This window comes from Euleptes europaea, chromosome 4, assembly GCF_029931775.1.
Source record: "Euleptes europaea isolate rEulEur1 chromosome 4, rEulEur1.hap1, whole genome shotgun sequence".
Classification (NCBI taxonomy): Eukaryota; Metazoa; Chordata; class Lepidosauria; order Squamata; family Sphaerodactylidae; genus Euleptes; species Euleptes europaea.
In genome coordinates, this window is record NC_079315.1 from 44,005,139 (window position 1) to 44,028,631 (window position 23,493).

The 23,493-nt window shown below is 44.2% G+C and overlaps 1 protein-coding gene across 11 annotated transcripts in view; it reads left to right on the forward strand.

Annotated features, from left to right (window-relative positions):
- The window catches only part of LOC130477124 (receptor-type tyrosine-protein phosphatase delta), a 619,168-nt gene that overhangs the window by 582,244 nt on the left and 13,431 nt on the right, over positions 1 to 23,493 (forward strand). For all 11 annotated transcript variants that reach the window (XM_056849115.1, XM_056849116.1, XM_056849118.1 and 8 more), the window contains 2 exons: positions 813 to 939; positions 11,670 to 11,795. In XM_056849115.1, coding sequence (XP_056705093.1) covers positions 813 to 939; positions 11,670 to 11,795 — 253 coding nt within the window. The remainder of the gene's footprint in view (positions 1 to 812; positions 940 to 11,669; positions 11,796 to 23,493) is intronic.

Sequence of the window (23,493 nt, forward strand, 5' to 3'; positions counted from 1 at the left end):
GATAAAAACATGTCAAAAGGGGCCTTTACCTAAAGCTGCATTTATATGGAAAATTTTTTTTATTATTATCATTGCATCTCCTCCTGAAAATGGGAAGTTACAACAGCTTGATTATCCTATTAAAAACTCACAAATTGCTTTAGTTCTGGAGTTCTGGCAGCGCATTAGAAAGCAGATTGCCCGTGAATGTACCACAATTACCAACAGTGACTGCTTATTTAAGTTACTATGCATCTATTGAATGTGTGACATGGGCTTCATGTACAATGAATAGATTTGGCAATCACTACTTATAGAAGAAAAAGTATGGCCATTTTTTTGGCAGATTTCAGAAAATGAACCAAACCAGCCCATTCCTACCTTTTGAGTTATGACTCTACATATCTCCTCACTTTTTCTGACATCATTATGCTACTGAAAGAGTTAATAAAGAAGTACTTTGGAGCTATAAGTCATAAACTCAATAGACTGTATGACAGTCAGCCTTGGATGCAAAATGGAGCTGCACTCCTAAGTGTTTCCTAAGTGTTTTTTACGACACACGAAATTGAGCTATTAGAGTTGCATTAAAATTTAAATAAGATAAAGCCATAAATTACATTTTAATGGGGCATTTCCCCCACAAATTTCTAAAAATAAAACAATGCTATGGCTTGATTAAACCATATTTAATATGTTTTAATGTGCTTACAATAAATAATTTACAGCTGTACATTTCTTAGAATGATGTCACAGCAGTATGTTCCCATGCAAGAAGAAAGCCTTAGTCATTCTTTGATTGGTAAATGTCTGTCCTCTTACTTTAAATATAGACAACAAAAAGCCTATATAGCTACACAGGGACCTTTGGCAGAAACAACAGAAGATTTCTGGAGGATGCTTTGGGAACACAATTCAACCATCGTAGTCATGCTTACCAAGCTACGAGAAATGGGCAGAGTAAGTACAAGGCCTATTTCAGAGAGTAAATGTCAAAAATGCATTAACTATAGAAAGTTGTTGTCCTGCTGAATACAAAATTTAAAGAAAAGTAAGTCTGTTGATTTTTACTGGACCCATTTCTGTTGTCACAGGCAATATCTGGATTTTCAGTTGACATTTAAATCTTCACCAGGCAGAGTAAAAAAGGAAGTTAATACTCAGCTACTTACACGTGTGCACAAAAAATTGCACAGATGAAACTAATATGTCTTATATATGTGTGGATGCATGTTCCAGGGATCTGCAATTACCTGTGGTTCTTTAACATAGATAAAATACATTGGCTGACATGATATGTGTAAACTGACCAAACAATGGTTTAGGGCAGTGGGTTTCAGACTGTATTCTAAAGAACCCCGAGGGTCTTTTTTTAAACTTGTCACATATTCCTCAAGAAGAATATTGATAATGTTGGCTACATTTATTGAAAGAGAGCTTTTCATTTTTAACCAAGCTTTCTTCTGTGATATACAGTTATAAGAGAGTGTTAGTTGCATTCTTTAGTGAGTTCTTTAGTCTAAACTGATCCTCACAAACAGCAAAAGAGGTGGTAAACCTGTTATCTTGAATATGCCACTTCAGATCATATGTGAGGACGTATGTGTGTGTGTGTAAAGTGCCATCAAGTCACAGCCAACTTATGGCAACCACTTATGGGGTTTTCAAGGCAAGAGACTAAGAGAGGTGGTTTCAAATTCAAATTTATTAATACGGTCGATTGACCAACCACGTGCCAATACATCAAAATTTCCAGACACAATAGTTTTGCACCGCAGAATTGCAGACTGCCCATACATATAAAGGTGTAAGATCAATAAAAGCAACCCCTGGGGAAATTATCATCTTGAAATTGATAAAATTGTAAAATATTCTAACAATCATTTTCTAATAAAGTTCTGCGTATTTGAATAGCAACAGCACAGAACTTGGCAGTTTGGAGCGTAAGCTGAGGGTCTTCTCCTAATAGGAGCTTCTTTGCCGAAAGCACAACTGACTCTTCAGGGAATTTACCAAGTAGCGGGGAAATAAGCTTTGATCTAACTTTGTGGTAGAATGGGCATGTTCGATGGTTTCAATGTCCCCTGTTCCACATGGATATAACCTCTCTGATCTAGGGATCTTCTCATATTTCCCTTCTAAAACAGCCAATGGTAGAACCTGGCATCTGGCAAGGGTAAAGGCCTTCCTATAATTAATAGACTCAAGATGATAAAAATAAGCCGCAGGTGAGGCAAAGTATCTAGATTTATCAGGTACTAGGAAAAATTGTGATTTTCCAAGGTGTGAATGGTGTTCAATATCTTCCACCCTTTGCTTCAAGAAACTTGATGCTTGGTCTACGCCCATGGCTAACAAGGTAGGTGGAGAAAGGCCTACCAGGCCATTTTATTAATGGTCTTTAGCCATGTTGACTGGAACTTATCCTGTAAAAGCAGGGGTAGCAGTCCTTGAGAGATAAGATTTAATTTAAGCCAAAGAATAATGGAAGCAGCACAAACCCTTGCCTCCACCCTCACCAGTCCTGCCTCCAGTCTAGCTGTAGCATTTGATATGCAACGAGGTAAATGGAGGGCTGCTCTCAAGAATTTAGATTGAATCTGCTCCAGTGGGACAAAAGTAGATGAAGGTGGCCCAAGTAAGGCCCCTTATGTCAGTTGTGCCAGTGTTTTCGCTTGGTAAAGCTTAAGAGCAGCTGGGAAGTAATGCCCTCCCTTAGTTCTTAAAAATTTAATGTTGTTTAAGTCAGATTTTTGCCCTTTCTCTGCTGGGTAATCGCTGTGAGCTTTTCTAGAACCAGAGGCTTGTAAGACTACTCCTAAGTATTTCAACTTGAGTACCTGGTCTATTTTGTGGCCATCAGTGCTCCATGTTCGTATTTTAGTGTGCTTGCCAAAGGCCATAACTTTTGTCTTTGAGAAATTAATGTCTAGTTGTTCAACAGAACAATATTGTGATAGCCTCTGTATGGCTCTTAAGGCCCACTGGGGTCCTGGAAAGCAGGACTGTGTCATCACCATAGAGTCAGACAGAGATATCGCGATGGGTTAGCTTTGGAGGGCTTAAAGCAGGATCTTTTAAGTTGCTAACTAAATTGTTGATGTAGTAATTAAATAGCTTAAGAGCCAGAATGCAACGCTGCTTCACTCCTTTGTAGGTGTTTACTACTCTTGAAAGATGCCTTTGTATGCTGCATCTGACCTGAAGGGTGGTGTTAACATATACAGAGTACGGATCCAGTATAGAAGCCTTTGATCTATAGAAGAACGTTCTAACTTTTCCCAGAGTCTGTTTCTAGAAATAGAGTCAAATGCTGCTTTAAGGTCTATAAAGGCTGCATACAAAGCTGTTGGAACCTTGGAAGAATATTTTTCAATTAAATATTGTAAAATCAGGCAGTGGTCTAAAGTAGACCTGCCCTCCCTAAAGCCTGCTTGTTCATCGACAATTATGTCCTCCTGATCTAGCCAGTTGGTAAATTTGTCATGAAGGTGCTTGGCATACAATTTACTAATAATGCTGAGGAGACTAATAGGCCTATAGTTGGCCGGGTTGTCCCTCTTTCTTTTTTTTTTTTTATATAGATTTTATTGGATTTTATACTAAAAATTTTCCATTGCATTAAACAACATCTATGACAATATAAAATTTCAATTCTAACCTAAAGTTGTTATAGTTCCATAACATATAATAAAGAAAAAAAAGGAAAAAAAAGAAATGGAAAATTTTGACTTCCCCTTCACCTCTATCTTCCTCTTAATAAAAAGTTCATCTCGTCGTAGTTAATCTAATCTTAATAAACTATCAATATCCTGTATAAAAAAAACCATAATCTGTTAGTAAATATAATTATGCTTATTAATTATAAAAAAACCCAAAAATAATCCTCTGGATCAGATTAGAAAATATTCTTCCATTCTTCCCAATTTTAACTCATATTCACAATAATGCATCCACGCCTCCCATTCCCCCAGAAACCGAACGTCATTTTCTTCATTTAGAATAGCTGTGAGTTTTGCCATTTCTGCCACTTCAAACATTTTAACAATCCAGTCTTTTTTCTCAAGAATTTCTAGCCCTTTATTCCCAAAATGATGTCTTAATCTTAATTCCACTACATCATTAATAGCCATGCCACCCGTCCACACTATCAAAGCCTTTGGATCCAGCAATCATGTTTAAATCAATCCTTTAACCATGGTCTAATACTTCCTTCTGTAACTGAAATAGGCCAGTCAGGTATGGGAACAGGATTTCTTTGTTCTCTCTCATTTCCTCAGACAGGATACGTATCCAAAAATAACTCTTTCTGGGCTTCATCTCCATCGTGGCTTCAATCTGTATTCCTTGCCCTGCTCTCTTCTTCCTTATATCCACACGTCGTTCCATGACTTTTTTAAATGAAAAGTCTATTTCTTGTATGTCTGATCTCTTTATCGCCGGCTGGTTGCTTTCTTGAACTTCTGTCTTCTTCTTTGTATCCTTGTATTCTTCCATGACTTTTTGGGCAGAAGAGTCCATTGCTTGTATGTCTGTATTTGTGGTCATCGTTTGAATTTTCAAGACTTTTATGTCTTCTATAACCAGATCCAACTTCTGATTGCCTACCTGTGATGATTGGTCAAGAGTCGTCATCATTGAAATCAGTTGAGCCATCTGTGTTGAAATCTGTTTTAATTGTTTAATTGTCGCCTCAGAATGTTTAGCAAGCATGTCCTGTATTTTTTTTTCCATGTTTGAATTCTGTAAAATTCCCTTTGATTTCATAGGAGCAGGGCTATGTATTAAGCCAAAAGAAGCTGGTAAAATACATGTCCACAGACAGGGCCTTTAAAGTTCTAATTAAAAGATAATAATTCAAACATCAGCCTTATAATTTTTTCGGGTTGAAAAGAGTCGAAATTGGCTCTAGAATTGCGTTTTAAAGTTTTGAAATACCAGTGAGTTTTTTTCGGTCGCTCTAGGTCGGGCTGATCAGGAAGTATACAGGAAGTTGCTAGTGCCGTGGACCTTCTACCGCCTCTTCTCGATGGTTGTTCCTTCAGGAATGATTTCCAAGTAACTCGAGTGCGACGCGTAATCGGTCCTACAACTACTTCCTGTTATTTTAGTTCCGATGATAGATAGGTTGTTATAGAGGGTCTTCCGTTCCAGGCGCTCCCTTACTGCAAACGTGGCAGGATATTCTTCGCCGGAAAATCAGGAAGAAAAATCACCCTCCCCTTCCCTTGGACCCATTGGTGATAGTTCTTGTCAATCAAAAGGTATCCTTCCGACTCTTTATTATGGTTTAGGCTGATCGGATTGATAAGGCTCCTGTCGCTAATCCCGATGGCTAACTCAGATCAAACTTTTTCAGTTCGGATTAAGGAGGAATGGGGGTCCCAGAAATATTCTTATCAGCCCCCCGTCTGTTCAAGTTTCCAGTAAGTAGACGAAGAGTTCTTTTGTACTCACTTGGGTGTCAAGAGGTGAGGTTCTTTTCTTTATGTAGTCCTTATGTTGGTATTAAGGTGGTGGAGGGTGGAGCTTGATGCCTAAGTTGCGTTTTGGCGATGTCCTTCCCTAGTGCCCTCGCAGGACCGGCGTCCAGGACTCCGAGGGGCTTAAAAAGCCCCCTCAGAGTACCTAGGAGGTCAAACCGCGTTTGCGGGCTGCAGGGAGTTCCTGCTTTCCAACCCACTTGCAAGGGTCGGATTGGGGTATCTATGTACCCCAGAAATAACGCAAACTTGGATTTCTCCCAGGACAGCCTGGGGAAATGGAGTGCTCTCCCCAGCAGCACCACCGGAAGTCGGGTTGTCCCTCTTTCCTTCCTTAAAAAATGGCACCACAATCGCCCTGTCCCAGTCCTTTGGCATATGTCCAGTCCTATCTATATAGGTGAAAAATGAGGCCAGGAAAAAAATCCTCCAGTCTTTGTTATTCTTCAGAAGTTGGGGTGGAATAAAATCAGCACCTGGGCCTTTTTCTGCTCTGAGTTGGTCAATCAAGGATTCAGCCTCCCTTAAGGAGACAGGGGGCCATACGGGCAGGTCCTCTATCCTCTCTAAGGAGGGGGCCAGAGAGGAAAAGTGAGGTGGTTTGCCATTTCCTTCCTCTGGATTGCAACCTGGTATTCCTTGGTGGTCTCCTATCCAAATATTAACCAGGGCTGACCCTGCTTAGCTTCCGAGTTCTGTCGAGATCTGGCTATGCCATGCTGCTTTCCCTCCCAGCTATGTAGCAGAACACTCCCCCACAAAAGACCTAGGAAAGTAGCATGTCAGGGAGAAGGTTGGGCTTAGAATTCTGTTTTCTATCATCTTTATTTATACTGCTGCCTTTTTCCATAGCTGAAGGTGGTTTAGAAATTCTATTTTAAAAGATACAAAATACAACTAACCCTCTCTCCCCTGTTTACTGTGCGTAGGGAAAATTGTGTATGAAAGAATGTTTGGTTATGAAGCCTGAAGCAGTACACTCAAGACCCAGGATAACCAACTCATTTGTTGTTAATGAGGTTTATGCCTTCAAATCTTAACAGGCCTGTTCAGTCCTGGCTTGACTTTGAGTGTGTGAGTTCAAATTCATCCCAGATTCTGGTATACCACACTGAGCTTCCATGGCAGGTGTGTATATTGAAAGGGCTTTCAAAGGTAGAAAATCTGAAAAACCACTGAGACAGAACAATAATTATTGTTATTGTTAATAATAATAGATAAAGATTAGCTAGCCAGAGATTGGATTTATTATTGTGACATAAGCTAAATTCTGTATTCTGTTTTCAGTTTAACAAAAGTTGTTTAAAATAATGTCAGGTTGGCTGCCAAAGTATAATTTCCATTACCAGACAGATAAAAGCACCATAGTTTGAGTGTGGGCCTTTCATGTTCTAATATTCTGATTTAGGCTTAGGGAGGCTTAATTTTTTTTCTAGCACCCCAACATGCTGTTTAAATACAATATAGCTGATGCTAATGGAAAATCTTCAACCCAGTAGCTCTTTAAATATTCAGACCAAAAATATTTGTATCATCACACTCCTATAGATGAGTCTCCAGCTTTGAGTGCATTCTATCTCTGAAACTGTAGGCTTGTTCCCAAAGGCAGCTCATCATGCAAGGTCTAGACATTTCTACCAAAGCATTCTTCTCAACTTTCACAACCTCCAGCAGAATAATTTCCAGGACATCAGCTGGCCCTCCTTCTCAGACTCCATCAGTATCCAGCCATCCTTCAGAAGGCAAGAACAAGGCTCTTTATATCAACCTGCCTTGCCAGTCGTTTCCTTACCTTTCATATGTACTTCATCAGGGGCCAGCCCTTCTTCAGGAGAGGAAAAGAGAGAAAGCAAGACTCCTTCCTATAGCCTGCTTTTGCCTATTTCTGTTTGCTGTTTGTATTTGTTTGCAGCCTTGAGTATTTCTTTTGGGGAAAAACAGGCAAAATATGAAGAATGAATGAATGAATGAATGAATGAATGAATGAATGAATGAATGAATGAATGAATCCACCCTAGAATCCTGGCTGAATGATATGCAGCAAACAAGTCCCACTTCAGTGTTTTGGGATCTTGCTCTATGCAATAAAATGCTCTTTCTGTTGTTCATTGGAGCGTGCACACACACAAAGGCTTCCTGTTTATAAGTTAGTCTTAAAGGAGCTGATGTCTCTGTTCTTTGCCTTGGATCATGTGCCAAGATGGATGTCAACACACATATGAAATCACCCTATGCAATCAGCAAGGTGTCTGATTATTAGTATCACTAAGTCTGGAGACCACAAGTACCTTCCAAATCCCAAAAGATCAAGCTTGATGGTCTAGTTGGTTTAATTAAAAACCAAACAAACAATTATTTTCTCACATTGGGTGTTCTGTGGTGCAGAAATACCCAGTTGAAAGTGTGTGATGGAAAATGTTTTCCTAATGATGACCTGTGGAACCTACCTCCCACACACACACACACAACTTTCTAACTCATTTAGTGCAAATGCATAGTTAAGAAGCAAGTCAAAAACGTATTTCATACTATACTGGGAAATCCATTCCTGGCTAGGCTTAGTAATGTAAGACAGATAGAACACTGATGATGAATAATTTGATTCACTTTGCAAATCAGAAGGATGTAATTTAAAAAACAGTACCAGGATTTCCAGGAAAATGTCATTTAAATTTTTTACAGAGTATCCATACTACTATCAAAGAGAACTCTTAGAGCCCCAGTCAAAGACAAAATTATTCCAGAAGTGCTGGATGGTGCTGTTCTTGTTTATTCTCACTGTCCACACCTGCATACTTGATGACTAAACTGCAGATCAGGTTTTTGTACCCATGGACAATGAATTACAGTATGCCAAGAGAATGGATATTGTGTGGGATATTTATATTTGAAAAAATTGAAATTGTACCATTCAGAAGGAAAGGGGCAGAGAAATGTGCAGAAATGAACCAGATCAAATAAAAATAACTATCAGGTGGGTGGATTTCCTTCTTGACTAATTAAATAAGCAGAATGTTCAAGGCAGTCGCTGTCACGATTCAGGCAAAGTGGTATGCATCAAAGAAGAGATGTCTGAATGAGTTCTGCAGTCCCAATGTCTAAAAATAGTCATGAGAAACTGATATCAGGGTTAGGGAATATGTACATCACATTTTTGGTCATGATAGTAACTATTCAGGCACACAACATTGCCACAGATATGGTTGTCATTCTTCTTAGCAAATACCATCATTATCTGATCAACCCTGGGTGGCCTTTGTAATGACATCTGGGTGGCCTTTTTGGAATTTCTGCTTTCACAACATCATAAGCATATGTGCCAATCTGGGAGAATCATGAGCCTTGAAAATATGCTATACATTTTCTGTCTGCTTCACAAGATCCTGCTTGATGAACAAGGGCAAAAGTCAACCTGGCAGGCTAGGAAATCCAGTAAAGATATTTCAGAGTGCTGCTGATCTGTCACCACTTTGAACACCTATACTTAATATTTTCATCACTTCCAAAAGCCAGAAAGACAGACTGTAATCATGTATGACAAAATGTCTTAGATCTGTGAATGAGGCAAGAACGGATCTCTTCTATCAGAAGAATCAACGCTCTGGACAGTTTGTCACCTGCTTACTAGGCTATCTACCAAGCTGGAATTTAGGTTACAAGCATTATGGCATAGTATCCAACTCCTTCAGGGAACTTTGGATGGAGCAGAATCAAGGGTAACAATTTGGGGGACAACTTTACACACTTTTAAGACTTGTAGCAAGCTGATCACACAATTTTGCAAAGATAGCGATTGTAGAATGCAAACCACTTTTGTAGCGAAAATGTAAGGATTCTGTACGATGTTCACATTAAAAAAAATGCTATATACCTAGATGAACTTAAAATGTATATTAAAAACAGGCTTCCAAAACAGATCTTAGTAAGTTTTTCATACTATTAGCCATCTACAAAATTTGGTGCTTTCACTCACCATAAGAATGAAATAAACATGTTAAGGATCCAATCCTGTAGACTCTCACCTGAGAGTAAACCACATTGACTACAGAGGGGGCTATGTCTGAATGAACATACGTAGTATAGGGCTATAAGCCACCTGACTAGGTATAACATTTTGTTTGTTTGAAAAGCTATAAAGACAATGCAGTATTATGCTTTAAACATAGGTGGATAATAAAATTTAAACTATCACAAGACCAGCTAAAAGTTTAAGTCATGTATTTTTTATTTCTCCATATTTTATCAGTCAGTACTCATTCTGCTAGACATAGCAGTTCTGGCAGTGTGTTTATAGCCTTGAACTTTATTAACCTTTCTCAGACTGTTTACAATGGAATGAACCAGTTTGCAATAACAGCAGAATTATATACTAATAAAGGTTTTATTTGGTTAGTTTGAAAAAAAATGGACCCCCATGTCCTTGTCCCAAAGCTACTAATAGTCTTACCCAAGCCACTGAGATGTGTGTCGGAATCATGTGTTTCTCTGCATTTTCAAAAGTGTGTAGTTTTAAGCCCTCAAGATTACTGAAAAGTACTAAAAGGCTTGCCGTAATAAGAATTACAGTGCTGCCTTTGAGACGGTCAGGGATATTCCTTCTTTGAGTTATGGTATCTCACATGTAAAGAGTGTGCGAGGTGCAAAATATTGCAAAAGCAAGAGAGAGGCTTGGGGAGCAGATGAGAGATGTTGATCAACACAGTAGGTCAATAATATCCTGGAGCTGTCAAAAGAGATAAGGAAAAGAAAAAGGGAAAAAAGGTATTTGGGGTGAAAATGAATGGGACAACAGGTAGAGGGTGTTAACAAGTCCATAAGGACAGTCAGGTAGATTCAATGTGAAAAGGAGTGTGAGGGAAAAAGTGTTGTGTGCACCTCAGGTTACTGGGAATATGTGAGGCAGACCAGAGACTGAAGGTAAAGTGAAAGGAGGTAATGTGAAAGAGGTAAAGTGAAAGGGGGAAGGTAGCAAGGATCAGAAAGCTGGCAGAGGTGTCAAACACAAGGACAAATATTTCATTGAATATGGTTCACATTTATTCAGCTATCTGTGAGTGAGTTTGTTTTGTGGGATAGTAAAATGTTTCGTGCCTTTTGTAAAGCTGACATACAGTAAGCCTTGAAGTTCTAAGTTACTGAGGGGATGAAGAGGTGGATCAAAAAGCTTAGGGAAAGGAAAATACACATTGGTTCTTGTAGGTTATCCGGGCTGTGTGACCGTGGTCCTGGTATTTTCTTTCCTGACATTTCGTCAGCAGCTGTGGCAGGCATCTTCAGAGGAGTAACACTGAAGGACAGTGTCTCTCAGTGTCAAGTGTGTAGGAGGAGTAATATATAGTCAGAAAGGTTTGAGCTGAATCATTGTCCTGCAAAAAGTAACAAAGGTAATGTGCTAACCAGGACAATGATTCAGCTCAAACCCAACCCCTTTCTGACTATATATTACTCTTCCTACACACTTGACACTGAGAGACACTGTCCTTCAGTGTTACTCCTCTGAAGATGCCTGCCACAGCTGCTGGCGAAACGTCAGGAAAGAAAATACCAAGACCATGGTTACACAGCCTGGATAACCTACAGGAACCAATGAACTCTGACTGTGAAAGACTTCGAAAATACACATTATTTAAAGGTTTGTTCCAACACATATAAAAATATACCATCCCTCTAGTTTGGGGCACTTCTAGTAACTATAACTGGCAGTCTGATCATATCATCTACTATAAATTGCTGCCACAAAGGCTGCTTAACAAGCAAGACAGAGCTTCCCAACTGGGTTTCATTGCCACTAAAATTTCCCTAACCTTTCAGAGAACAGGAATACTCTGATGGCCTTTGGGGTGGGCACAGTGGGGCTTAAGGGCTTTCTCACAGCTAAAGGCTTCTGCTTCCCCCAACATAAGGCAGGGGTGGATCTGGAGCAAAGGTTGAGCTATACTTGTATCACTGCAGAGAACACTTATGCTCTGCTAAAAATTGCAAATACAGTATATAATATTGTGTCACATTACACTGTTATTTAATAATACAGTCTAATTGAAATGGCATGTGTCATGCTCCCAATATTGGTGCAATTGGTAAAGTATTATTTGTGAATGCAACAGACGAGCATTCAAATATTTTGGCATGATATTGTTATGATCCCAAGTCCATGGAAGATAGAATGGAATGAAAATAAATAAGAAATTGGATTTTTCCTCCCTCCAGGAAAAATGCCACCAGTACTGGCCAGCAGAGCGCTCAGCAAGGTATCAGTACTTTGTGGTGGATCCCATGGCAGAGTACAACATGCCACAGTACATCCTAAGAGAATTCAAGGTCACAGATGCCAGGGTAAGTCAAATAAAGCATGTTCTAATCACCTTGTTTCAAAGTGGTGGTACTTTGCTTTTATACTATGGATGAGAAGCTTCATACAGTTCATCACATTTAGAGCTTGATCCCACCCCACTCCTGGGGATTCAGTTTAAAGCTCTTCTGATAAAGTTCACATATTTTAGTGGAATAGAACCCCAGGAGTTAGGGTTGCCAGGTCCCTCTTCGCCATCAGTGGGAGGTTTTTGGGGTGGGACCTGAGGAGGGTGGGGTTTGTGGAGGGGAAGGGACTTCAGAGCCATATAGTCCAATTGCCAAAGTGGCCATTTTCTCCAGGTGAACTGATCTCTGTCGGCTGGAGATCAGTTGTAATAGCAGGAGATCTCCAGCTAGTACCTGGAGTTTGTCAATCCTACCAGGAGTGGATAAGGAACAGCCCAAACTTTGCTTCCCCTCCCTCCCTTTAAACCATTTTTCCCTCCAGTGTTTCACCAATGCATATTTCTGGGCTTAGAACTTGATCCAAGAACTTAGAAACCAATTTTTTAAAACCTATCACTTAGAGTTGGTTCTCAAAGTGCCTTTATCAAGGCTCAAATCCTATGGACTCTGAGGCCTGATATTGGCACTCACTGATGATTCTGTGAGTGTCTGAATTTCTTCTGTAAGCCAGAAGTGTACATTTTTGATCTTGGATAAGCAATGCAGGAACATTCATAATCATCTTTAACTACTACGATCAAGTATTTTGCTTGGACTTGGTGAGATGGCTCATCAGAAGTCCCTTGGAATGGGATTTGAGCAGGCCAAGGGAACAGACCCATTTTGAGTTCAAAATCCGGTTTATGTATTTCATAATCTTCCCTAATTTTTTATTAGCATACTTTTTAACTGACTTTTTAACAAGGAAAGCAATTGAACTGCGTCTGTTTTTGAGGCCTGTTCATGATTCCAGATGGGCCCCCTTATTTCTTTTGTGATCACCAGGACTGTAGTGACATCCCTATCTACAAGGTAAGTGCAATTCAGACATGGACTACAAAAATAACTGCTTAGTTCTTGGTATACAACAATTTCACAAAATCACAAAATCCCCGGCTTCTCCCCGGCATCTCCCTCCCATAAACACACACGCAAGCACCTGGCTGCTGGGGCGGCCGGGCGCAATCTGGGGAGAAGTCTCCATGGCTTCTCCCCACACACACACACATGCAAACACCCAGCTGCTGGGGCGGCCAGGCGCAATCCGGGGAGAAGTCTCCATGGCTCCTCCCCCCCTACACACATACGCAAGCACCCGGCTGCTGGGGCGGCCGGGCGCAATCCGGGGAGAAGTCTCCCCAGCTTCTCCCCCCCCCCCATACACACACACGCAAGCACCCCGGGCACGATCCAGGGAGAAATCTCCCCGGCTTCTCCCCCACACACACACGTGCACGCACACGCAAGCACCCGGCTGCTGGGGCGGCCGGGCGCAATCCGGGGAGAAGTCTCCCCGGCTTCTCCCCCCCCCCATACACACACACGCAAGCACCCCGGGCACGATCTAGGGAGAAGTCTCCACGGCTTCTCCCCGGCATCTCCCTCCCATACACACACACGCAAGCACCCGGCTGCTGGGGCGGCTGGGCGCAATCTAGGGAGAAGTCTCCCTGGCTTCTCCCCCCCTACACACACACACAAGCACCCGAACACGATCCGGGGAGAAGTCTCCACGGCTTCTCCCTAGCATCTCCCCCCACACACACACACGCAAGCACCCGGCTGCTGGGGCGGCCTGGTGCAATCCGGGGAGAAGTCTCCCCGGCTTCTTCCCCCACACACACACACATGCACGCACACGCAAGCACCCGGCTGCTGTGGCGGCCGGGTGCAATCTGGGGAGAACTCTTCCAGCTTCTCCCTGGCTTCTCCCCCACCCCCATACACACACATGCTGTCATCCGGCCACTGTGGCGGCTGGGCACGATCTGGGGAAAAGTCTCCCCCGCCCCACGGAAGTACTCAGGTACGCACACACCCGGCTTCAGAAGCGCGATCGGGGTGAAGCCTTCCCAGCTTCCCCCGACACACACACACACAGGCGGGCAGCCCTGCGGAAGCAATGGCGGCGGCTTACGTGGGAGAGTCCGCGGGCCGCATCCAATGATGTCACGGGCCGTTTCCAGCCCACGGGCCGGAGGTTCCCCACCCCTGACTTAACTGATTAGAAGACTGTGATGTTGTTTGCTTGTTCCCTCACTGTGTCTTTCTCAGAGTTCTTTTTCAGGAATTTTCATCACTTAAGCCTGTAAATACATTGTTGTTCTACAACAGCCCTTTAGGTCATGTGAGCTTGAAGGTTAATGTGGTATGATTCAAAAACTGCAGAGCAAATAGCATTCTAAAGGGAAGCCTAACAAGTTTTACGCATTATAATTTGTTTCTTGGCATGGCATATTCCTCAGCATTTTAATCTGTCTGCAGAGAAGAGCTACATGGCCATGACCCTGACTGGCTAATTTTCATTTTGTGTTTCTTATCTGAATGGCTGAATTGGAGTTTCAGCACTGATATAAGATTAACTGTATATAAACATTTTAACAGCCATTTTCAAGCTGTGATTTGTAACACTTTGCACTCAATGGCAGGATAAACTCCGCTCCATTTTTGAAAGCCTTATGGCAATAACATTGATTAGAGAAACTTAACAATGTTGTGTTTACATGGAACAAATTGAATGCCCATTAAACGCTTCAGCTCAGCTTTGTAAGATTCTAGGCTGTCCTCTCCTCAATGTTCTGCTGCTAAAATTGGCTACAAATAAAAAAAACATAGGAACAAGGCAGTCATCCAGGGGAGTGGCTAAACAGCCAATTAAGACCAATGTTTCCTTTGCAAAATCTAATAGCAGACATAGTTGTTGATCTTAACAGTATAAAGCATTTTCCGTCCTGTTTAAGTACCTGGTTAAGATTTCTGCTGAAACCAGTGGAGCTTAGAAGTAGTTAATTTGGGACAAGAAAATGTCCATTGTTTGGATCCAGAATCCACTTAAAGTACCATGAGTCTCATAAAATATTTGTTTTTCAACCTGCAGTGCTAATCAGTTTGGGTTAAATGAACCCAGTGGTACTTGCCTCCAAGGGCATACATTTGGAATGAGAGTTTAAATGTCTAAGAGTGACAAGTACAATGATGTTTGTCACCATTCAGTTAGAATTGGTTGGACTTTGATAACCTCTGCTGTTAAGGGAGAGTGAACTGTGTTGTTGCAATGCCATCCTCTGTACTCCATTGTCAAGTCGTCAGATGTCTGCAATTACTGTGAGAATGCATGTGAAGCATTTTGAAGGCTTTAAAGGCAAATGCAAAGTAATTATTATTACTACACTGTCTGTGATAATTGACATCAAAGCATCAGTCAACCATTGAGAATGGCTTCAGCTGTTCATAAATTCACCTTTGCTGGCTTTCAGCACAAGTTCAGATGGTGTGTGAAGCATTAGTCTGATGCTAAACGAAATGCTTTAAACAAGCATAGGATAAAAGCAGGGTCATGAAGAATAATCCTAATACCATCGTGCTGATGTGTTCATAAAAGATAATTAAAAAGAAACCAATGAGAAAAAACTGCTCTCTGCTCTTGGCATGAGGTAGCCAAAACCACAGTGACAGGAATTCTACAGGGATGTGCTCAATGCACAGGCAAGTATTACCCTCCCCACACACACACACACAGAGCACACAGGATCCTTTGCTATATACACACTTCACTCATTAAGATGAGCATTGCTAGCTTCTGTTGGTGCTTTTTCTACAGAATATGTGGTGTGCCATGGAACACACAAATCCTTGTACATATCAATGTGACCATGATTCTCACCCTCCAGTGTATATAAAGTAGTAAAGTATAATTTGGTTGTGGCTATTTTTCCTCTTGCTGCTTCACGTTTGTTGAAAACAGCAAAAGCAATCTTATGTTGCCAGGGCTTTTTATTACCAGGGACAATAACTGAATAATAAAGCACCTTTATTGGATTCAGTGGTTCCATGTAATTTGGAGGTGCAACAGTATTCCTGTGTTGCAGGGTGAATTGCAACACAGAGTTCAGGTGTGCCACAAAATGGCATGCTTCTTATTGCTTTACACTTACATCCTCCTGTAAACTATCAGGGTCAACAAGCTGGGGCAGTTGCACACAGGGCTTACATAGTAATGATGTCTGTGAGAAGCACTTTCTGTTGTGTGCGTAATCTCTTCAGAGGCCTTTGATTTTATCTGCTGTGACAGGCAAGATACCAATCCAGATGGTTATCCAGTTCAAAGGGCAAGACAGAGACTGGAATCAGTTAACTGTTTAGTAAGCACAACTGCAGAAGGGGTGTGTGTGTGCATATCTGTACCTGGTAAAATAATGTTTGCAGGGGCTGTCTAATGGTGATATGGCTTTATAGCAAGAGACGTCAGGTGGAGCTAACACCTCTTTCAGCAAGAGAGGATCTGATCCAAATTTGTCAGTAGAATCCTGGCTTTCCTTTGGCGACTGACAAAACTTAGCATCTCAATAAATTAGAGGACAGACAGTTCATAAACTCAGCTATGTGAGAACAGGATTGACTTCCAGAGAGATTTTGTGCAAGCTTTCTGCTGTCACGTAGCTTTTATTTTGTCAGCCTTAGAGAACAGTTGTTAAAGAAGAACAGAAATGTGCCTTGTAGACTCATTCCGGTCTTCTGTGCTGAGTATTACTGGACTTCCCAACAAGACAGTAGGCACTAATCACGGCTTGTCATTACAGTGCCAATAACTTGTTATCAGGTTTTATGATTTGCGTGGCATGTCAGTCTCAAGTAAATTAGTGCAATTTCCTCTTTAAGTAAAAGGCACTTTTAATGAGACAAAATGCTCCTTGGTTCAAGATCATCTCAGCACTATTACCAATAGCTTAATGGTTCCTGAATATGCGTTTTCACACTTACGTGCATGACCATAACATTTAACCACCAAAGGCTTTATTTAGGCAAAAGAGAAGTCATTGCCGTTTAAAATGAGCAAGATAGGTTATTAGCCTATATAGGAGTAAACCAAGCCTATAATTTTTCATTGGGCTTTACTGATTGCACAGATTATAGAAACCTTCTTTCTCCCTAGTTACCATTGCTATATGATGTACCTGAGGAATGTGAAAGATACTGCAGATGTGCTAGCGCAATTACATGAACCAAGTTATCATTTGTGTTTGCTATTTTAAGCAACCGATATTCACCTCCATGTCAAGGCAATCACAACTGACTGCTTTGGTGGGGAATAATTATTTTTTCTTGCCTCCAGCTTCCAAGCTGCTTTATCGGAATTCCCGTAATCATTGCAGTTATTCATTGGTTTCATTCTGCAAAAAGTGCCATTTTAAGAGATTGGCATCTGGCAATAGCTTTTTTCTCCTCTCCTTGAACAATGCCTCAGTTATTGCTTGCAGGCACAGTGACGTGGCATCTGCTGTTTCTCCGACCATGGCGGGAAACTAGATGCCTTCAGGAAGTGTGAGGTATCTAGAAGCCATGATGGTTAACAGCAATGGCTCAATTTCTGTCACTTCTATTAAATGTCACTGCTTACAAAGACTGACAATGTGGAAAAATGAGCAAGTGCCGCAGTTGTGCTCAAATCCCTGGTTTGTTTGTTTGTGTTTGGTTTTGTGTGTGTGTGTCTGCTGACAATGTCCATGCAAAGCAAGATATGATGGAAGCTAGGTAATGAACTTGTGGTTCAGTGCGAGACAGGCTTGTATTTTTTGGAGGGGGGGGAGTTGTAATACCTCCCTTTTGCAAATCATAAGAGACTGAGTTTACTAGCAAAAGAGAAAATGATGGACACTAGCTTAGGTGGCTCTAAAAAGAAAGTATACAAATCCATAGAGGATAAGTTCTATCAAGAGCTCTTAGTTATGATGGCTGGCTGGAATCACCATGTTCATCTGATTACTACTTGCTGAAGAACAACAGCAGGGGAATTCTGTTTATAGTTGGCCATTCTGGAAAATGTGATTCTGGAGTATATGTGTGAGAGTTCCCAGCTGAACTGTGCAAACTTCATAAAATCACTTGCTCAGACTTAGATACAGAAACAAGGAGTTTATTGAAGGCTTCAGACAGTAGGTCAAACACGAGTTAAAGTTGCAAGTGAGCAAGACTCCAAAGCTACAGAGTTATATCTCCTACAGGGCATCAAAGTTCACACCAATGTTATGGGAAGCTACAAGATAGATAGGTACAATACAGACATCAATCGGCCCCAGAGGGCTTGTTAGGGCTATCTGGTCTCCAAGGCCGAATCTGGCAAGAGGGAGTGAATACAAAGCACAGCAGGGGAGGCATCTATTGGGGAGGAGGCATACTAGCCAGGGCCTGACAGATACGGCGCCTGAACCCAGGAAATGCCAAAAGGTGTGAACCGCTTTTACGAGTTCAAAGCACAGTTGTGGAGGGAGGGGACTGACAGACAGAGACATGCAGACCCTCACATTCTGCCCCCCTTAAGGCCCCCCTCCCCCGAGCCCGGGCGGACGAGGCTTATCGGGGTAGGCGGAGTGGAACTCCCGAACCAGGCGGGGAGCGGCCACATGGGGAGCCGCCACCCATTCATCATGAGCGGGACCCAGATGTTTCCAACGAACCAAATAGAACACTTTACCCATTCTCAACTTAGAGTCCAATACCTTGGAAACTTCCAAATGTGTCTCCCCCCCCCACAACTGTAGGAATCTCGGACTTGGGGGGGGGGATGGAAATGAGGTGCAGCCACAAAGGGTTTGAGCAGACTGATGTGAAACACAGAATGCACCCCCCGGAGGGATTTGGGGAGTTCTAACTCCACTGTGACATCGTTGATCACTCGGGATATGGGGAAAGGGCCCACGTACCGGTCGCTCAGCTTTTTACAGGGTCGAAGGAAATGCAGATTTTTAGTGGAGAGGTAAACTAGTCCCCCCTCCTTGAGTTCCCATCCCGGGGACCGATGTTTATCTGCCTGATCTTTATATTTACGCTTTGCCCTTTCAAGGTTCTTCTGTAACCAGGGCCAAGTGGACCGTACCACTTGCACCCAATCCTGGACCTCCTGAACTCCCTCGAGCTCAGGGGTGATGGTGGCCGAACCGAAAGGTCCAAAGTCCTTCCCATACACCACATGGAAAGGGCTGAAACCTGTGGAGGAATGGGGGGCATTGTTATAGGCATATTCAGCAAAAGGTAACAGGTCCACCCAGTCGTCCTGGTGGTAGTTAACATAACATCGGAGATAACATTCGACTACAGCATTGACACGTTCCGTTTGACCATCGGTTTGGGGGTGATAGGCAGAAGAAAGTCCTTGCTCTTCTACCCCCATGATTTTCAAGAAGGCTCTCCAAAATTTGGCAACAAACTGGGCTCCTCTGTCGGAGAGGACCTTCCTGGGGACCGAATGATGTTTCAGGACGTGATTTACAAACAATTTAGCCAACTTTTGGGCTGAAGGTAGCCCTGCACAAGGAACAAAGTGCACCTGTTTGGAAAATAGGTCAGTGATCACCCATAGTACAGTTTTGCCCCGACTGGGTGGTAGGTCAGTGATAAAATCCATAGCGATCACTTCCAAGGGCATGGTTGGCGTTTCCAGAGGCTTCAACAGTCCGGGGGGCTTTCCCATCCACTTTTTGGCCGTGGCGCAGATGGGACAGCTGCGAACGTACAGTTCCATATCGGCTCTCATGCTGGGCCACCAAAACTGACGTCTCACCAAATGTAAAGTCTTAACAAACCCAAAATGACCCGCAAGTTTGGCTCCGTGAACCATTCCCAACCCTTCTTTGTGAAGAAGTTCAGGAACGTAAAGTTTACCCCCCTGCTCCCACCAAGAGTCTTGTTGTTCCATGCCCGTGGGAAGAGTCTGTAGCTCTGCTTCCCTCAGAGAAGCGTCCCTGAGCCGCTGCTGAAAAGCCTCTGAAACACCTCTGAGTGGGAGGGCTTCCTGGCGGTGGGCTTGGGACCGGGTGGTTACTGCGAGTCCCGGAACGTCCCCTCTTTGCTCGGGGGTGAACAGGGAGTCCACTGGCCGGTCGAAGTCGTTACGGTACTGGGGGAGCCGGGAGAGGGCATCAGCCAAAGCATTCTCTTTCCCGGGCACATGTTTCAGGACAAACCGGAACTTAGCAAAGAATTGGGCCCAACGAATTTGTTTTGCGTTGAGCTTTCTAGCCCCCTTTAGAGCCTCAAGGTTCTTGTGGTCGGTACACACTTCAAAAGGGGTCTCCGCCCCTTCCAGAAAATGCCTCCAAATGGTGAGGGCATGCTTAACGGCAGCCGCTTCCTTCTCCCAAATGGCCCAGTTAATCTCGGACTGGGAAAACTTTTTGGAGAAATAGGCGCACGGTTTTAAGTCACCGTTTTCGTCCCGCTGCAAGAGGGCCCCCCCCATGGCGACGTCTGAGGCATTAACCTGAACCACAAAAGGTTTATTACAGTCCGGGTGAGCCAGCACAGGTTCGGACGAGAAGAGTAGCTTAAGTGTCTGAAAGGCTTGCTGGCAGTCCGGAGACCATTGCAACCGGGCAGAGGGTAGAGTGGCGCCCGCCCCTTTCCCCTTGGTGCGCAGAAGGGAGGTTAGGGGAAGGGCCACCTGCGCAAAGTTGGGAATGAAATTTCGATAAAAATTGGCAAAGCCCAAAAATTGTTGTAACTGCCTATGCGTAGTGGGGGGCTCCCAGTCCATAACCGCCCGCACTTTCTTGGGGTCCATTTCTAAGCCTTGATGGGAAATCACATAGCCCAGGAACGTAATGGAGGGTTGGTGGAAATCACATTTGGAAACCTTAGCAAACAACTTATGCTCACGTAGCCGCTGGAGGACTTCGCGTACTAGCTTTACATGCTCTTCCATGGTTTCCGAGTAAATGAGGATATCGTCCAGGAAGACCACCCCCCCCACGAAATAACAAGTCATGTAACACTTCATTGATCAATTGCATGAACACACTTGGAGCCCCTGAAAGTCCGAACGGCATTACTAAATACTCAAACATTCCAAAACAACAAGAGAAGGCAGTCTTAGGTTCGTCCCCTTCTTTTATGCGGATGCGGTGATAGGCCTCCACCAAATCCAATTTGGTGAAGATTCGGCCCTCCTTCAACTGCGCTAGAAGGTCTGGAATGAGAGGGAGGGGGTAAGCGTTAGACTGAGTGACAGCATTCAGTCTGCGAAAATCAATACACAGTCTCAAGTCTCCCGTCTTTTTCTTGACAAAGAAAGCGGCAGCCGAGTATGGCGCCTTAGACGGGCGGATAAAACCCCTCGCCAGGTTGGTGTCCAAATATTCCCGCAGTATTGCCTTCTCATTTAGACTCATGGGGTAAACTTTCCCTTTGGACAGTTTGCCATCCCCCACAATTTCAATAGCACAGTCAGTCTCTCGGTGAGGGGGTAGTTCGTCACATTCCCGCACATCAAACACATCGGCGAATTGGGAATACTCGTCGGGCAGTTGGGGTGGTGGAGTGGCGGATACGGGGGACCCCACCAAGGTGGCTGCCGGAGTGCAGAGCACTCGGTCCTTATCGTGCAATTCACAGGGGTCCCTGGGGAAGGTGAGCATTCGCTTCACCCAGTCTATGGAGGGATTGTGGCCCTGCAGCCAATTCATTCCAAGTACTACGGGTGCGACTATGGGGGCAATGGTAAAGTAAAGTCATTCTCAATGTTCCCCCACGGCCATGACCACCGCGGCTGTGCGGTGAGTAACGGGCCCCTTCTTAAAGTCACTACCGTCCATCTGAGAGAAGCGGAGGGGGTCTGGGAGACGTTTACGTCTGACGCGCAATTTCTTGGCCGCTTCTTCGCTAATCAAGGTGCGAGCGCAGCCAGAGTCAACCAGAGCGGGGAATTCTAGTACGGGACCCCCTTTGGGCAGTGAAAGGTGGACCCTAATATAAACATTGTCCTCTTGTGCGCTTACCATCAATGGAGCTCCTTGCACAACTTTGGGAGCGGTCTGCTGAGGAGCTCCCTTTACAGCAGACCGGCGGCGTTTTTTGCCGACACTTCCCAATCCTCTTCTTCGCTGGAGGAAGTAGATGTGGTATTTGTAATCCGTGACTCCGATGAGTCAAAGGCTTCATTTGTAATCCTTGGTCCCGATGGACCAGTTGAGGACGAGGTTCCGGCTTGGGTGCGTGCGTGCAGGGCGGGAGGTGTGCTCCGACGGCTGGTTGCGCCGCTCCGGCGACGAGGTTGTCCCTCGGTTGGGGTCTTCTCCGGTTCGGCCACGGCTGGGCGAGGCGGTCCCGGACGCCCTGAACGGGACGGGCATTGGGAGGCAAAGTGTCCCTTCCCCCCGCAAACGAGACAGACCCCGCTCTCAAAGCGTTTGCGGCGTTTGGCCATAGAAGGGCCCCCTCCACCTTGAGGACGGGAGTCCCTCATGCCGCCGGGTCTGTCTCCCCGGGGTTTGGAATCACGCCCGGTGCGTTGTTTGGATAGGGTCAATAGCTGCCTTCGATTCTCGATGTCGGCAGCATGACGGACCCAACCTTCGACATCGGGGGGGTTACCTTGCATGAAGGCCCAGTGTTGCAACTCCGGGTTCAGTCCCTCCCGGAAGCATTGTACTCGCATAGCTTCGCTCCAATCCAAAATCCTGCTTGACAGCGACTGAAATTCGCTCGCATACTGCGCAACCGACTTAGTCCCTTGGCGCAGCTGCATCAAGGTGGCTTTGGCCCGCTCCCCTAAGTTCGGGTCCTCGAAACGGTTTCTGAGTGCTACCATAAAGTCATCGAGGCTTCGCAGGACTGGGGAGCGGAGTTCATACTGTAACACCATCCAAGCGGCCGCTTCACCCTGGAGAAGAGATGCCACATACTGAACCTGGGCTTCTTCTGAGGTGAAGGTTCGGGCCTGCTCCCGCATAAAAATGTCCACTTGTACCATAAAAAAGGTCAGTTGGTCCCCTGACCCATCATACGTGATTTTCAAATCCCGACGAGCCGGTGCAGCGGGCCGGGTGGGTGGTGCGGCCGGGGCTCCGTCCGGAGGGTCGCCGGCGGGGGTTTGTACCTTCAGTGTGTCCAGTGCGCTGGCCATCTCAAGCATTATAGTTTGCATAGTGTCCATCCGATCGATCAACCCCTGGCGCTCCTCCTGCCACCGCTTTCGTTCCTCATCCATCTGGTGAAGTAACAGGGCTTCCTTCCGAGCGGGGTCCTCCTCGAACCCCATACTGGGAACCGCTGTCCTCCGCGCTCGCGACTCGGTCCGGGAGAGTGACCACCCTCTGGGAGAGTCCAGCCAGGAATTAAAGGTGGTTTTGGGTTTCGTACCCAATCCCGGACCCAAGTCGGGTCCGCTAGGCACCTTCCCGTCGACTTACCCTCCGAGGGTTTGGGGTCGGGCCGCTTAGGTACCCCGCTGTCCTGCGGGTCCTCTTGTGGTTCAGGTGTATCCCCATCGTCTTGCATGGCTGTCCCGAGACGGTACAGGAGCAGTACGAAGAGGCAATGACTTGCAACTTAATGTGAGAGTTCCCAGCTGAACTGTGCAAACTTCATAAAATCACTTGCTCAGACTTAGATACAGAAACAAGGAGTTTATTGAAGGCTTCAGACAGTAGGTCAAACACGAGTTAAAGTTGCAAGTGAGCAAGACTCCAAAGCTACAGAGTTATATCTCCTACAGGGCATCAAAGTTCACACCAATGTTATG